Here is a 17,558-nt window from a genome sequence, read left to right as displayed (position 1 = left end):
GCGTTTGCCTGTAACAGCCAATCGAAATTTGCGGCGAGGCCGCCAAACAGGAAGTGAGCTCATATCTCAGCAATGCTTTCATGTATCAAAACCAAACTTAGTACATGGTCCTCAGGACCCACCAGGAGGACGCTCAAGAAATTTGGTGACCTTTGACCTCTAGGGGGCTCTGTAATTGGCAAAAATGTATTTTGGCCTGTAGTTGCTGCATTATTCTGCAATGGAGGTCAATGGCAGCCCATAGAACCGTCTGGTTCATCCTGATGATGCACAAATAATTTGGTGACCTTTGACCTCTATGGGGGCATTGAAATCACAGCAAGCATGATAATATCTCAATCGATCTTTTATTTTTGATGTGAAACTGATGACAGCGAGGTTCCATCCAGTTAATTCTAAAGCGTGCGTGCAAAGGTGGGGTAGGGTGGGACGGGCAGGGGCGATTGCGGCGCTGGGTTGGCTGGGTGAGGGGGCGGCGACACTCAGCCCTGGTTCAGCCAAACAAAATCAGTTATGTTTTGATGTGAAACTTGACCTTGTAACTCAGCCAATCTTGGGTTGTTTGACATGGAACTTGCTGTGACTGCTTAATGCTATATGCCTGATGCCACGGCATTGAGTTGCATGGCAAATCTGGCCTGCTGAACTGCCTGCTTGGCCCCCACATTGCTGCTTGCAGCTATATTTATTCAACATCTTTCTTCCGCCATGGGAGTCTATGGCAGCCCATAGAACCGTCTGGTAAAAAGTTATGAAATTTGGCACACTGATTGGGGACACTCCAGTATTTTATTTCACCAAGTTTCATGTCAGCACCTTTAGCACTCTAGCGGCACCAACAGGCCAAAGTTGGACGTGCGTTCACGCACGTAACTTTTGACCCGTTTGCCCGATTGTCAAAAATGTGGTATCGTTGGAATCCTTGGACCAAGCCGAGTTCAACGGACTCTATGACGTCAATTTCCGCCATGATGGATTTTCCGCCATTTTGGATTTTGTCAAAAACCTTTAAAAAGTTTCACGCCTCACATAGTTTGTCCGATTTTCACGAAACTTAGCACATAACATCTTCAGACCAAGCCGCACAAAAGTTATCGAATTTCATCTTCGGAACTAAAACCGTTTTCCCGTAACAGGCAAACGAAATATGCGGCGAAGCCGCCAAACAGGAAGTGAGCTCATATCTCAGCAACCCTTTCATCTGTCATAACCAAACTTAGTACATGGACTTATAACCCCTTCAGTAGGGCACTCAAAAAATCTGGTGACCTTTGACCTCTAGGGGGCGCTGTAATTAGCGAAAATGCATTTTGGCCTGTAGCTGTTGATGTGCTTAGAATTAAAACGCACTAGTGGTGTCTAACAATACTGTGGAAGGTCCTTAGGCCGACCCAAGCCAACTTGTGATGTCATCGTAATTGATTTGGTCGCCATATTGGATTTAATCAAAAACATGAATAAGTATTCGCAAGTCACAAATTTCAGCTGATCCTCATCAAAATTGGCAGAGACCATCTTCAGACCATGCCTTATCAGTGTATTTTTTTCTGGAACAATTGACAGAAGCGTTCGCCTGTAACAGCCAATCGAAATTTGCGACGAAGCTGCCAAACAGGAAGTGAGCTCATATCTCAGCAACGCTTTCATGTATCAAAACTATACTTAGTACATGGTCCTCAGGACCCACCAGGAGGTCGCTCAAGAAATTTGGTGACCTTTGACCTCTAGGGGGCTCTGTAATTGCCAAAAATGTATTTTGGCCTGTAGTTGCTGCATTATTCTGCAATGGAGGTCAATGGCAGCCCATAGAACCGTCTGGTTCATCCTGATGATGCACAAATAAGTTGGTGACCTTTGACCTCTATGGGGGCATTGAAATTACAGCAAGCATGATCATATCTCAATCGATCTTTTATTTTTGATGTGAAACTGATGACAGCGAGTTCCATCAAGTTCATTCTAATGCGTGCGTGCAAGGGTGGGGCGGGGTGGGACGGGCAGTGGCGGTGGGTTGGCTGGGTGAGGGGGCGGCGACACTCAGCCCTGGTTCAGCCCCACAAAATCAGTTATGTTTTGATGTGAAACTTGACCTTGTAACTCAGCCATTCTTGGGTTGTTTGACATGGAACTTGCTGTGACTGCTTAATGCTATATGCCTGATGCCACGGCATTGAGTTGCATGGCAAATCTGGCCTGCTGAACTGCCTGCTTGGCCCCCACATTGCTGCTTGCAGCTATATTTTCTCAATGATCTTCTGCCTGCACCGCTATGGCTAGTGTTGTACCTAAGGCTGGGCCCTCTCACAGTTTTTAAATGGTCAGTAGTGGGAACTACTGTTGCCTTCATGATTTCCTTTTAAAAGTTTCTTATAAGAAGGAGATATCAGTTATCAACAATGACAAGCCAGCTGGAACCTGCGGCTCTCTCTCCCTCTCGTGAGTGCAGACGCGTTCCCAATTAAATGGATCGCATAATCTTCACGTTAGATCTGCTGCAAAGGAGATAACTAAGAGTTAACTTAGTTTAACATGATGTTATCTCTATTTAACATGATGTTTTGACATTGACATTGCAAACGTTCTCTAAGGAGAATGAAAAGCAGTTTGCAGTAAGGCTAACCAACGTCGTCTCTATCGCAGGAAAAAAATAGCAAGCAGCCTGATAACCAAATGAAATGCTCGGCGGGCCGGATGAAAATGCTCGGCGGGCCGCAGTTTGCCGATCCCTGGCCTAGGCTAAGCATTCTGTAGCCTAATTCCTTAGAAATTTAAAAAAAAATGGTTGCACTTCTTTTTGCTAATTTATTTTCACATTTAGCAACAAGGGTAATAAACGTTTAGGTCGTGCGGCCGTTGTGCGTCTGTGTAGCCCAAATCATTAAAAAATAAACTTTTCCGTGTCATACAACACAACTATTTACTTTAACATCATTACATCTATTACTACATCTATAGACTATTTCCCATTTGTATTATATTAGTGACTCACTTATCGTTTTAATGTTTCCAGATGTTTGATATCAGGACGTGAGCTGTCAGAACTGACAAGTTGAACGTTGTCTTATTAAAACGGACCCACCGCGGTAACGTTTTTGGTGGAGGTGTTGTTTAATAGTGACTCGGAAGAAAGCTTTTGGACGTTTGGACAATAAGCACATCAACACACTATGTGGAGTTAAACTGGACAGCCCCAAACCTCTGAATAGTTCTGCTTGTTGTTAAATTGCAACGTTAGCGGCCGCCAACGGGGGTGCATAATGTCGGCAGGATCATTTAAAAGGCAACTGCGACTATTGTGCTTCTGCCCCATTTCTGATACCGTGGGGGAAGAAAATTAAACCGTGGCGGGCCGCCACTACCAAATCAACATAGAGGAAACACTGCTTAAAGTGTTACCAATCATAGTGTTTTCATGCTGTTTCACATAGCATTTATTTCCTGTGAGATATATGACTTTTTCACTAGATAAGAAGGCCTACTTCCATTAATTGACCTTAGTAGGTCCCGCCCAAGGGGTTAGGCAAACATTCCAGACATGGGGGACTCGAGTCACATGACTTGACTCGAGTCAGACTCGAGTCACATTTTTTAGGACTTGAGACTTGCTTGATCAACATGTATAAAAGACTTGACTTGACTTGCTATTCATGACTTGAGACTTGACTTAGACTTGAGACAAATGACTTGAAATGACTTGACTTTTTATTTTTTCATAGATATTAAGGAGTTAACTTTACAATTTTAAAAAATCTGCTTAGGTGCTGTTGCATGTGTCACGCAAGCGAACCTGTCATTATTACCAAGTGACGCGACAGACCAACAGCAAGTGCCAGGTCAAATGAGACAGACTGAGGTAGGCTAACTTGCAAATATGGAAGGCTCTACGCTCTACAAAACATAATAATGCTTGGCTACACATATGATTTATCTGACAACTCAAAGGAGAAATGAACAGCAGTCTACAAGTGCGCAAATTAGCGACGTAACCACCTCCACGTCGATTTTCATCCGTCAGAAGTTAGTCGTGTTAGAAACCTAATGTCAAATTTAAGGCACGTTGTTTAAGGCGAGTTGGCTCTGAATCTATTATGCTTTTTAGTTAACACGATATTAGGTTTTGTGTGAAATGGCAAAGTGAAACATTTTCTTGTCTAAGTTTAATCTTGATATGCTAGCGAAAATGTTGCCAATATAACCTAAAGTAAGCGCCTCTCTTTCTCCCTCCCCTTAAACACGTCCCCGTTCCATACGTTACAGCCTAGTAGTAACAACAGTCAGTAGGCCTAGCTAACTGCCAGCAATCAGCATAGAAAAGTTCCTTACTTCACATGTTAGGCTTATGTAGCCTATAATATGATACAGCATTGACGGTCCTAAACCCTACTAAAACCCATTGCGCAGTCGCACTTGTCAAAGTTTGGCAGTGACGTCGGCAGCAGCGTTTGATTCATTGATTAGTTCACTTTTTCAACATTATTGGGTCCCTGGAGATGACTGGTATAACTTGAACTGTTTGAATATATTTTCATGATTTGATGTAGCTTAACTAATATTTGAGGCACATTGAAACAATAATAGGTCTACTTGAATAATAGATCTACTTGAAATACGTTTATTTTTATTCGTATACATTTCATCTTATTCTAAAAAAAACGTTCAGATGTATGTGGCTTGAATTAATGCAATGTCTATTTGTTTGTTACAAAAAAACTCCAGCAGTTCATAACTTGCCTACTGTAGCTTATTTTAAAATGAAAACGTGGGTAAATCATCATGAATTTGTATGATTTGGCTATGACTTGACTTGCTTGACCCAAGCTATGACTTGACTTGACTTGCTTGATCGTCACAAAAAATGACTTGGACTTGCTTGAGACTTGAAGGTTAAGACTTGAGACTTGCTTTTGACTTGCACATGTGTGACTTACTCCCACCTCTGGAACATTCTGAACGTGTACCACCTGTGGGAGGGTCTGAGGGCTGATGATAATGATGATAATAATAATAATAACAGCTTAAATGCGGGGAATGGCAAGCTGATCCTTGTCAGAGGATTGCAGGGACCGTGATTGACGGGGTGGAGGAGATCAAAAAGCTGTGCGTGTGTTACGGCTCCCACACACAGCTGCGTGCTTCGAGTTGCTGGAGACGCATCCCATTCACTTTACATGGGCTCACGTGATCCGTTGCCGAACTGAATTGTGGGTCCGTCGCGTCGCGTTTCTCCCGCCGCTCGCGTTGAGGAGTTCAGCTGTTGCTGCATCGACAGACGGCACCGGCCAATCAAGCCAATCTACGGACGGCACCAACCAATCACATTACGGTTTTACTTCAAGTCATTTGCATAGCTACCGTCGGGAACACCCACTGGCATGCATTGACGGAACGCAGCTGTGTGTGGGAGCCGTAAGTGCGTGGAGGGACTTGTAGGTGAGAAAGAGGATTTTAAAAGTGATTTGTGACTTGACTGGCAGCCAGTGAAGGGTGGGGGTAATATGCTGGCAGGGTTTTGTGCGTGTTAAGACCCTGGCAGCTGAGTTCTGGACATATTGTAGCCTGTCAAGGGCCTTGCTCAGCAGACACCATTGCAATAGTCCAGATAGTTCCCAGACCTGGTCAGCATCCAGCGGTGAGAAGGTGGAGGCCAAGTCAACACCTTGAACTCGTTGTGTTCCTCAAACCTGAAAGATTTTTGTTTTTGTAGCAGGGCATATTATCCTGCTGAAAGAGGACACTGCCATCAGGGAATACCATTGCCATGAAAGGGTGTACATGGTCTGTAACAATGCTTAGGCATTAGGGGTGTGAATCTCTCATGTAAAAGACGATACGATTCACATCTAGATACATGAGCATGATTCGATACAAGAAAAGATACATATTCATAAAAAACGATTCAGTACGATTAAATGCGATGCAATTCGATGCAGTTCAAGAATGGAAAGCATTCTGAAAGATTTATCATTTGCTCAAGGTGCACATTAATTTTATGTTATCAATTACCATGGTCATGGTTGTCAATTAGGCAAAAAAATTGACTATCTTTATCAATTGAATATGATTATCTAAACTGAGGTTTGAATCAATACTGTATTGAAATGAAAAAATAATAGTCTATAATAATTGTTGAGGTAAGACAATACCGAAATAAAATAAAACAGTGCTTAAAGGAGAATTCCGGTGTGATATTGACCTAAAGTGTGTTGAAACATGATACCGAGTGTGAACGTATGTCTCATAGCCCATCTCGGCTTGTCCCCTGCACTCCAAAATCTGGTGCTAGTTAGCCGATGCTACCAACAGCTTGTTCAATGGTGGTGCTTCAGCATCGGGCTAGCCGTGCAAATAAATCACTGTTTTACACCATTTACGAGGCTCAATGTATCTCCACACTTCATTGGTATACTACCGAAGGCCCTGACATTTAAAACGAGACATTGAGAACTTTGAAAAAGCACTGGTAGTTTACTTACAAGACGATTTATACAGACAGTATCTTCATGAAGTTTAGCGTTTGCAGCCATCTTGAATTTAGTCACGATAAGTCGAGCGACGAGTAAGAATGTCCAGGTATGATAAGGGATCAGATTCCAAAAAGAATTCAGTGGAAATGCATGGATTCTAGTTGCTGCTACTGGAAGAAACTGGAATCCATGCATTTCCACTGAATTCTTTTTGGAATCTGATCCCTTATCATACCTGTTCATTCTTACTCGTCGCTCGACTTATCGTGACTAAATTCAAGATGGCTGCAAACACTAAACTTTGTGAAGATACTGTCTGTATAATAAGCATCGTAAATGGTGTAAAACAGTGATTTATTTGCACGGCTAGCCCGATGCCGAAGCACCACCATTGAACAAGCTGTTGGTAGCATCGGCTAACTAGCACCAGATTTTGGAGTGCAGGGGACAAGCCGAGATGGGCTATGAGACATACGTTCACACTCGGTATCATGTTTCAACACACTTTAGGTCAATATCACACCGGAATTCTCCTTTAAGACACTGTTGGCATTTTCTCATAGCCTACAAGAATAAAATAGGCCTACATCAATGAACTCTCTGGGCTTATTTTGTTTCAACGGTAGACCTAATATGCAGAAACCAGAAACTCAGTGCCACAAGTCTGAGTGAATATGAACAAAATAATAATAATTTGTGCATCATTTTAGCAGCAAGGGCCAAATTATTCTTTAACATTAAGGACATCCCTTCATCAAACATAAGGCTACTCAGACTATCGTTTTCGCGCTGGATTTTGAAAAACAAAAGAGTAAAAACGACCGAGTGCGAGTCGTCACGTGCTTAAGTTGCAGTAGATGTATGGGTAATGAGGTCCTTTGACAACTTTGGGCAATGAATGTAGCCCAAAACGAACTGCATTACCCACAAATCCGTGCCACGTGTGGTTTCAAAACCGGAAGTGGGATGAACGCGCTGCTTGCAACGTAAATGAGAGTCTGAGAGAGCAGAAAAGGTTGTGAACCGATTCGTAACTAGTAAATCGATATAACGACCGGTTCATTTCAGTTTTATTCCGATACAGGGCTTCACGTATCTTACACGTTAAACGGATACCGATACGTATCGGTTAATCTTTACACCCCTATTAGGCATGTTGTACGTGTCAAAGTAACATCCACATGAATAGCAGGGCCCGAGGTTTCCCAGCAAAACATTGCCCAAACCATCACACTGCCTCCACCGGCTTGCCTTTTTCCCACAGTGCATCCTGGTGCCATGTGTTGCCCAGGTAAACGATGCACATGCACCAGGCCATCCACGTGTTGTAAAAGAAAATGCGTGTTATCAGACCAAGCCCCCTTCTTCTATTGCTCCATCAGAGAGGGTTAAAGCAGAGCGAGAGGCGCAAACGTTCGACAACTTCCGTGTTCGATTATTGCAAGGGGGAGGGGGGAAAATCCCCCTTTATGCAGACCAGAGTAAGCCCTCGCTGCACTAATGTCAATAAATTGGTCATTATGTCTTTCTGGATTTGTTGAGGGTTATTTGGAAAATTTTGTCATCTGTAAGTGTTTGTGATCATTTCAAGCCTAATAGTGTAATTTACTTTACCACTTATGCAGACCGGAACTGTCCCGTTTTGCTCCCACAGTAACAAATTACGTTGCTCTATCTTGCTAGTAATCAAGGATCTTTGGCTCCGTGGTCCAGTTCTGATGCTCATGTGCCCATTGTTGGTGCTTTCCGCAGTGGACAGGATTGGGCACCCTGACTGGGCTGCGGTTGCACAGAACCATACGCAACAAACTGTGATGAGCTGTGTGTTCTGACATCTTTCTATTAGAATCAACATTACGCAATTTGAGCTACAGTAGCTCATCTGTTGGATCGGCCCACACAGGCCAGCCTTTGACGTGCATCAATGAGCCTCGGCTGCCTGTGACCCTGTCATCAGTTCACTGCTTTTTCGTCCTTGGACCACTTTGGATAGGTGCTGACTTCTGCGGACCAGGAACAACCTACAAGAGCTGCAGTTATGGAGATGCTCTGACCCAGTTACAATTTGGCCCTTGTCAAAGGCACTCAAATCCTTAAGCTTGCCTATTTTTCCTGCTTCCAACATATCATCTTTGGGGAAAAAATGTTCACTTGGTGCCTAATATATCCCACCAACTTACAGTTGCCATGATGAGGAGATAATCAGTGTTATTCACTTCACCTGTCAGTAGTCATAAACATGCTGATACATGCAGTCCCATACAGTCTGTGATTCTGTCTTCCAGGTGCTAGTCTGTTTTGTGGCAAGAGTGAGGATGAGTGGTGGAGAGGTGGTACTCCAGGAACTCTCAGCAGCGGCTTGGCCCATTCAAGACAGTCCAGTCCCACAGCCATAAGTCAAACGCACACAAACAGGATAAAGGACCCTGAGGACGAGACTAGGAGCAGTGATCAGAACCACAAGGAATCACAACAAATGTACTTCAGTCTTGCTGTTTCATTTTAAATTGAGCAATGGATGCAGTATATTGATTAGTGTTGCACAATGTCTTGATACTAGAAAGCTATCACGATGCTCTCCCACAAAAAACGATACGATTTCCAACGTTTTTAGAATCGATACTTTATTAAAATAGTAGCATGTCTGTGTGGAGTACACTGCTCCCACTCTCCTTAATGATCCTTATACGCATAGTGGGCGTGTCAGGCAGGCAGCCCTGGGTGAGTGAGCGAACGGGACACAAGATCAGGAATCTTGAGATTCACGAGACATAAATAAATAAATAAATAAATAAATAAGGAAATAAATGCTGTGATCATAGTGTGTTTTAACGTGATGAAAGCGCAATGTTCACGCTAGTAATGTTAACACCAACTTGCAAACAATCTATTTAATATTCGGTTAGTACTGGTAAAGCTCATCATGGCATGTAGCCTGCAGTTATTTATATAATCATTTTGTAGATGTAATATAGGCTACCTGAAATGCGCTCAGTAAAGCCCATAGCCTACCACCGAAGTGTGTTGAGTCCTAATAATAGCGGCTATAATTACTATTGTGGTAGCAAATATATAATGTTAACTATCAAAGAAATAGACATAATGTAGAAATGTACGGACATATATTGCAGTATTGTACCTGATGAAGAAGACCTGTTGAATGATCGAAACGTTGTAGCCTAGTCCTACTTATTAAATCACACTGGGAGCAAAGAAGACAGTGTATCAAAGAAATCCCATAAATACGAGAAGGTACATCAGATGGTCTAAAGATTAGTCCCTTCTGCATATTTAGTGATTTGCATGCAGTAATTTTAACACTGACCTCCATCTAGCTAACCATCTAATTTGGCTATTTAAGGGTAATTCACTGTCAAAACAATACCTAATGTATATTAACTATAACAAACAATAAAGCACTTAACCACACACAGTAAAACTACTATTTTACTGACTATAAAAATAATAAACATGTAAGCACTTTATGATGATGAACCCAGAACTGACCTCCACACTACAAAAGTGCACCAAATCCAACACAAATTACTAAAATACACCTGGAAGAGACCAGACTCCTTTCTTTTCCAGATATTTTAGGATATATTTCGCCGTGGTATCGTTTCAGTATCGAGTATCGATATTTATGGCAGGTATTGTATTGAAGTCATAATTTGGTATTGTGACAACACTGATATTGATATGTCCTCATATTCTGTTTTGCAAGTGTTATGGTGCATTTAACAGTTGTAATGCTAGTGTAATGTGTTAATTGGTGATGTTTCTTTTGTGTTCATTTTAACACCTTGTAGGAGCCCAGGTGTATCTCATTCTTTTCAGAGCCTTATGCTTGGAGAGAGTGCCAGCATGTGTTACCAGTTCCAGTCAGCTAATACAGATGAGTCACACGGCAAAAGTGTAGCCGCCGATCAAAGGTTTTTTCAAGATTTACTGGTAAGATTGTATACGGCAACCAACAGATAATTAAATAATTAAGTTAATTTTTTGCGTTTCTGTTTCGATGTCATCTGACGGGCTGTTCGTTGGGGGTTTGCAATCGTACGTGGATGTTAGAGTTGAGAGAAGGGAGCTATATCAATAGAATTTTTATATAGTAGGTGGGAGCAAGTATTTCTGTCTACTCCATGTTCACGGCGACCGGAAGTCCCTTAATCCCCTGATCAATGTGCTTGGTTTGGCTGGACCAATGATTTCAAAGTTAACACTATGTCTATGCCTGTCACCATGCTAGGGTTGGAAAGGTTCCCCAGACTGGTTTGGTTTGGTTTTAAACAGGCTAAGGAAGAACAATAATTATCCTGATAATTACAAGTCCATTACTCTTGATGCAGCACCTTGAACTTATTGACCTAAATAAGTAGTGTCACGATAATCCAAATCCTCAATTCAATTTAATTTTTAATTTTAAAGTCACGATTCGATTTTCGATCTTTTTTTAATATTACTATTAATGCATTCCTTATGTTGTTTACTTTTTTTGGCCTTTCCTATTCTGTTTCGGGGGGCCTTTATTTTGAAACCGCTTTTTATTTTGAAACCATTACAACCACGAGGTTGTAAACAGAACAAACATTAAACATAGACGTGAACATAGTGAAATGAAACAACACAGAATGATAATTTGATTGTTTCAGCACACTCCGAAGAGACCCAAGGTTAGTGTTTATGGAATATGACCTACTGTACTTATCAATGTGCATTTTATGCCTTAAAGTAATTTTGGACTGTAACTAGGCCTAGATCATCTTTTCACTTGCTAAGTTGAGTAAGTTAGTGTTAATTGACGTGAATGAACGACAAAATACTTACACACCGATGATTTCAGAGTAGCAAGAGAGGCTTCGATTTCGGTCTGTTGTGTATTTTTTAACTGGCTGCAGCCTAAAGAGTGTTGACGCCACAGTTCAACACGTGTGTGTTTTTGCGTCTTGGCATACATGCTGGACGTGACATTGGGGGTGTGGCTACATCGTCGATTCTACTTCTGAGTTCAAAGTTCGAGATTGAAATGTAATTTCATCGTACCCCTATAAATAACAAATAATGCCTGTGACACTCTCTATAGGACAGTTGTCACAGGTTTCTCAAAATTGTTTCTATTTTCTTCTATAAACTCAGAATGCCATGTAAACCATTGCGGAATAATAAATTAATTTAAAGCCGTTGGACATCATATATATAGTTGTAAATGTACTGTACTGTACTGTACTGTACTGTACCTCAAAGGTGTTTTAAAATGTGTTAAGAAATAATCATGTGTATGTACATTTTTACCCCCGTGTGATCTTATTTAGGGACAAGTAAATGATCGTCTTCAGGACACCTTGAAAGGAGAGGCAAGAAGTTCCAGAAGTGAATACAGGACTGTACTAGCTGCAGAGACAGCCCTATCTTCTGTTTTAGTCCAAGCCAGAGAGGCTTCTTCTCCCAACTGTCGGTCACCAGTACCATCTTTGAAGGCTTTGTCTCAATCTGAGTCCTCTCACAAGGGGGACCAGGTGTACAATGCGACTGTGAAACATCTAGAGAAGTTGGGTGTAAATGTTGACTCCAAAGGCAAAGGCATGTCTACTAATGCCACAGTGGAGAGTGCCAGGTATGTTTATGCAATTACATAAGCTTTTGTAAGGTTGTTGTTTTTTTTTTTTTTAATAATCTAAAATGGTATACTTATCTAAGTTTTCTCCCTATAAGCAGCACCCTGGCATCCATCAATCCTGAGGCAGTGATCCCCAGGCTAGCTGTGTGTGACTTTGTAGGTGCGAGCATGTTGACACCTGGATGCAGTGCTGACCTTAGTTTGGAGGCTAACTCGATTGCCCTCAAGTATCTGAGTGATGCCCAGCTATCTCACCTCTCTTTCAAAAGGGAAGCCAAGCAGACCTCTAATGCAATTCCACCAAGTGTGGATTTTCTGAGCAAAACCGAGAGGACTGCAGCAGGCCTTAGCATCCTGTCGCCTACGAATATGTCCTTAGCCACACAGAAATACATGAAGCGGTATGGACTCATTGAGGGTGGTGACAGTGAGGAGGAGGACCTGCAGGAGCAACAAAATGGAATGCATCATGACACTGTGTTGGATTGCTCAGCACTAATGGACAGCTCCAGGAACAGTGATGATTTTCAGAAAGGCATTAATGTGCCATCTTCCCCACCAGGACCCCACAGCTCCCCCCACCTTGAGAATGAAGGCCTGGTTTTTGGCAAACACATGCTTTTGCACAGTCATAACCACACAGAGAAAACTGGCACAAGAGAGATCACTCGAAAGAGACACTCCGCTTCAGAGAACCAGTCTCCTCTGGGGACCATGGACACGCAGGGCTCTGTTGGCAATTTCCTTGACCTTAGCCGATTGAGGCAGCTCCCCAAACTATTTTAAAGCAAAGCAAGTAATTTCTTGTAATTGTCACATGAAATAAAATAAAAATGGATTTTAGAATGCAGGCACAGCTCGTTCACCTTACAATGTCTGCTGTTCAGAACAATACAACTTTGTAATTTGAGCAGTTTGTATTTAATGTTGAAATGTAGAGATGTTTCTATTGGTATTGTTTAATCTCTGTGTGCTCTTATTTGGGTATTTTAACCATGGTAGTTTTATTACTCAACTTCTCCAAGACATTAAATGTGTGTTGTGTGCTGTTGAACTGCTTGTTTTTGTTTTAATGAAATGCCTCACTTTACGTCTTCATTTTGCACAATTGGTATTCATCAAGTTATTTATAAATAAACATTGTTTTAATACTGTTCTCCAACATGTATTTGTGAGTCTCATAGATCATCTGTGCAATGATTGGAGTCAGGACCCTGTTGCTTACTTACTTTTTGTTCCAAAAAATGTAGATCAAGGGTCTCTAACCTTTTTGGGAATGAGGGCTACCTGAAGGACCAGAAATCATATGGACAGTTACTCATTTGAAACAAGCAGATCCTCACCCCTCTAAACAAGGGTAATCCTCCTGAATAATATGTGATTTTTACATTTAAATGATCAATATTATAACTATGAAAGCCTTTATATTAAGAAAATGTGTTTGCAGTAAGAGCAGTCTAAATGGTGAACAAATGCATACATAAACACTTAATCTGATTCTTCAATACATCAATACAACAAACCTATCAAAACACCAAAAATTAAGAATGCAGAATTAAAAGGTGTTTTTACACTGGGGTTTTTCCCTGTAATGCCCTTTTATCGCAGCGCAGCACTCCATCCACAGAATCTAAAATCATTCTGCCTTTCAACTTCCAACTTCTTCCTGCTTGTCTTCAATTTCTCCTCTAAATTAGGCTATTAATGTCCGAAGACGTTGCTGGCAGGAATCCAACATTATAAACATCAACATTGATTTCAAATCGTTTACTCACCAGCTAACTAGCAGAAAATATAACAATTGTTATTTTGTGCCATTCAACAGAGATATGGTTCTATCAGCTTTAAAAAAAGATAAATTGCAGAAAGTCAGCTGGATCTGATGGTCTTGATCCGTCACTCCTGAAACTTTCTGCCGATATTATCGCTGAGCCCTTAACTTGTATTTTTAATTTGTCCTTGGAGCAAAATATTTTTCCTGACTTGGAAAACAGCACATGTAACACCCCTATTAAAAGGTGGGGATCCAACTATGTTGAACAATTATCTCTAAACTTTCAGTTTTGGAGTCTCTAGTTAGTGATCAATTAAGAGTTTCAAGAGTTAAGGCTTCAGAAAAAGGCATAGCACTATCACAGCAGCCAAAGTGGTTGATGTTATTATCAGTGCCATTGATAACTTGTAAAAGTTCATGTGCAGCACTGTTTGTTGGCCTTTGATACTTTAGACCATGATACTTTATTACGTTGTTTGGCTAAAATTGGTATGTCTACAAAAGGGATGGGGTGGTTTAAAAACTTGTGTTATATGTTATCAATGTGTTATATTTGACGAACATCAGAGAAGGCTGCGTATGTTGTAAAGTGTGAAATGGCACGACCAGGCAACCGAGGCAACATAATCAGAGAAGGTTAGTTGATTATCGTTGATTATTATATTGCAGCACTGGTAGATGCAACAGACAGGGATGATGTTGATGTGGTGATGGATAGTAGGTTTAGCTGGAGTTCTCCAGCAGTTCATTTTTGAGAGGTTTAGCTGGAGGTGGTGTGCCTTCATCCATGGAGGCAATCCGAGATCCGTGCAGACCAAGAAGTCTAAGGTGGAAATGACATATATGTCATCTGCGTAGCAGTGGTATGAGAAGCCGTGCGAATGGATATTAGACCCAGAGAGGTGGTGTAGATAGCAAAGAGAAGGGGCCCCAGCAGCGAGTCCTGGGGACCTCTGTGGTGAGCTAGTGAGGTGTCCAAGCCTAAAACGTTAACTGTCCAAGCCATGATACATTAAACAAGTGCCTTGTCAGGTAGGAATCAAACCAGGAGAGAGCATAAACCCAAGATGCCCATGTTTAAGAGTATAGAGAGAAGGATGCGGTTGGTTAACCATGTCAAAGGCAGCAGATAAGTCAAGCAGAATGAGTAGGCCTACTGATGACTGTGGGGTGGAGTCTACTACAATGCGATGACTTTTTGAGAAATTTTTTTTTTAACCCCCCATATTCAGCTTTAAACATTCACCTACGTTGAGTGATAAACTTGTTCACAGCTACTTGCCAGAACCTTCAAGGAACACCTGGCTGTCAGCTGGACCCTGTGATAGTTTCAAGTGTGGTCAGTGTAATCACTGCTCTAATGTAGTCAAATGCAAAAAGTTTCATGATATACATGGAGACAATATATATGAAATACAACATTTTATTAACTGTAAAACGACTTTTGTTATTTATAAGTTAGAATGTCCACTCTGTAATGTGTTTTACATTGGAAGGACTAAGCGCCGATTACAGGATAGAGTCTCATAGCATAAGTATGCCATAAAAAACAAAAATGGCAATTACCCAATGGCTTGTCATTTTAAGGACAAACATACTGTAATAGTGATCATTCAATCCTAAGGGCAATTGGCATTGATCACATACCACAAACTATAAGGGGAGGGAATAGGCTAAAGCAACTGAATCAACATAGTTTTTGGATTTTTAAATTAAAAGTAACCCTTTACTTAGGTCTCAATGAAGATTTAGAATACTGCCATTTCCTGTAAAGACACAGGCATATGCTTATTTTCCTGTATGTGTGATGTACTGTACATGTGTTTGTCTATATCTGATGGACTCTTACGGTACTTTGCGGGGTGGATTCGAGGCCCCCTGTTGGCCACCTATGTTTTGTCTGGTTGTGTCTACCTTTGTCTGCCATTGGTTAATTGATGATTCAATGTTCACACCTGTTCACCAACCCATATTGATGTTTTAACCAGACTTGTCTCAGAGTCAGATTGTTCACTTCCTGACGAAGGCTTTTGAGCCGAAACACGTCAAAGTGTTTGTAATCATGATCTGCCCATAAAATAAAGGCCTTTTAACTTTTTTACCAGATGAGTGCCTAGGTATCTTCTAAGTTTTGCATTTGATCAAGCCCTCAACCTAATAGCACCATCTCAACAATACAGACATATTGTTCCAGGCAGCACTCTAACTCAACAGCTTTTTTTATCGCTTTGAATGCTGTTGGAAATGTGCCAGAGGTTAACGAAGCATTGATCAAGCAAGAAAAGCACTTGTTGCAGTGACCTCTATGGGGACATTCTCTACATGCATGATTCAAAGACCGTGTTGCACTTATTGGACTCTGTTTATCATTCTGCACTACGTTTTATAACTAAGTCTGGATATTCTACTCACCACTGCAATTTATACAGTGTATCTGGTTGGCTTCCATTGACAATACGTAGACAGCTTCATTGAAACATTTACAAACTATCTTATAATATTACTGGTTTGTTTAATGATTTTCTCTGCCTGAATTGGTAAGACAAGTTCAAGTAGTTTTATTGTCATGTACTTATAAAATGATTATAAGTAATGAAATTCTTAAGCTCAAGAGCCAGCTCAACTTAAAAGAGTAAATTAAAAGCAGTAATTAAGAAGGTGTATTTTGTGTGTGCATGTGTGTGTGTGTGTGTGTGTGTGTGTGTGTGTGTGGGGGGGGGGGGGATGAAAAGGGGAATGATGGAATGGTGTGTATGTGTGGGGAGGGGGTATGTTGTGTGTCTGGGTGGGGGTTCTGAGGTTTGAGGTTGATTAGCTATGGGGAAGAGAATTACAGTTCAGCATCCTGGTAGCTTGTGGAAAGAAGCCAGATGGTAGGAGGGTGAAGACACTGTGGCTGGGATGACTGGGGTCAGCGAGGATTCGCTTGGTCTTCCTCCTGCAGCGCTGGCTGTAAAGATCCTGGATAGTTGGTAACTCAGTCCATGTGATGCGTTGCGCTGACCTGACCACCCTTTGCAGAGCTTTGCGATCTTGAGCGGTGCTGTTACCATACCATGCTGTAATGTTGCCGGTCAGGATACTCTCAATGGTACAGCGGTAGAAGTTGGTCAGTATTTCACCGTCCATACCAAACTTCCTCAGCCGCCGAAGAAAGAAGAGTCGCTGTCTTGCTGACTTTGTGTCCATACTTATATGGTGTGACCAGCTCAGATCCTCACTGATGTTAATTCCAAGGAATCTGAAGCAGCTGACTCTCTCTACTGCTGTGCCTCCAATAAAGATGGGTGTGTGCTCTTCCTGCAGTCTCCTCTAGTCCACAACCAACTCCTTGGTTTTGCTGACATTGAGCAGCAGGTTGTTGTCTTGGCACCAGGATGTCAGGGTTGCCACCTCGGCTCTGTAAGCAGACTCATCATCACTCGTGATACAGCTGATTATGGTGGTGTCATCAGCAAACTTAATGATGGTGTTTGAGGTGTGAGTTGCCATACAGGCATGAGTGTACAACGAGTACAGCAGGGGGCTTAACACACATCCCTGCAGTGCACCAGTGCTGAGTGTGAGAGTGGAGGAGATGATGTTACCCAGCCGTACCGCCTGTGTCCTGTCAGTCAGGAAGTCAAGGATCCAACTGCACAGAGAGGAACTGATGTTCAAGTCTCTCAATTTCATGATCAGCTTGGATGGAACTTTGGTGTTA

At 41.7% G+C, this 17,558-nt stretch overlaps 1 protein-coding gene across 2 annotated transcripts in view; it reads left to right on the top strand.

The window, feature by feature from the left end:
* stil (STIL centriolar assembly protein) overlaps nucleotides 1-13,186 on the top strand; it is a 56,410-nt gene extending 43,224 nt beyond the window's left edge. Inside the window, exons 14-17 of one of the 2 annotated variants that reach the window (XM_076277794.1) lie at nucleotides 8,750-8,942; nucleotides 10,274-10,415; nucleotides 11,777-12,078; nucleotides 12,180-13,186. In XM_076277794.1, coding sequence (XP_076133909.1) covers nucleotides 8,750-8,942; nucleotides 10,274-10,415; nucleotides 11,777-12,078; nucleotides 12,180-12,867 — 1,325 coding nt within the window. In that variant the 3' untranslated portion in view covers nucleotides 12,868-13,186. Of the gene's footprint in view, nucleotides 1-8,749; nucleotides 8,943-10,273; nucleotides 10,416-11,776; nucleotides 12,079-12,176 lie in introns of both variants that reach the window. The other variant, XM_076277793.1, reaches the window with a different exon arrangement.
* The last annotated feature ends 4,372 nt before the right edge of the window (nucleotides 13,187-17,558 follow it).

The sequence above is a fragment of the Alosa pseudoharengus genome, unplaced genomic scaffold, assembly GCF_046254945.1.
Source record: "Alosa pseudoharengus isolate Yale_2024_CS ecotype anadromous, Long Island Sound unplaced genomic scaffold, YU_APseudo_1.1 YU_APseudo_1.1_scf_11, whole genome shotgun sequence".
Lineage (NCBI taxonomy): Eukaryota > Metazoa > Chordata > Actinopteri > Clupeiformes > Clupeidae > Alosa > Alosa pseudoharengus.
The sequence above is the reverse complement of the archived record's forward strand: the minus strand, read 5'-3'. Positions and strand labels throughout refer to the sequence as shown.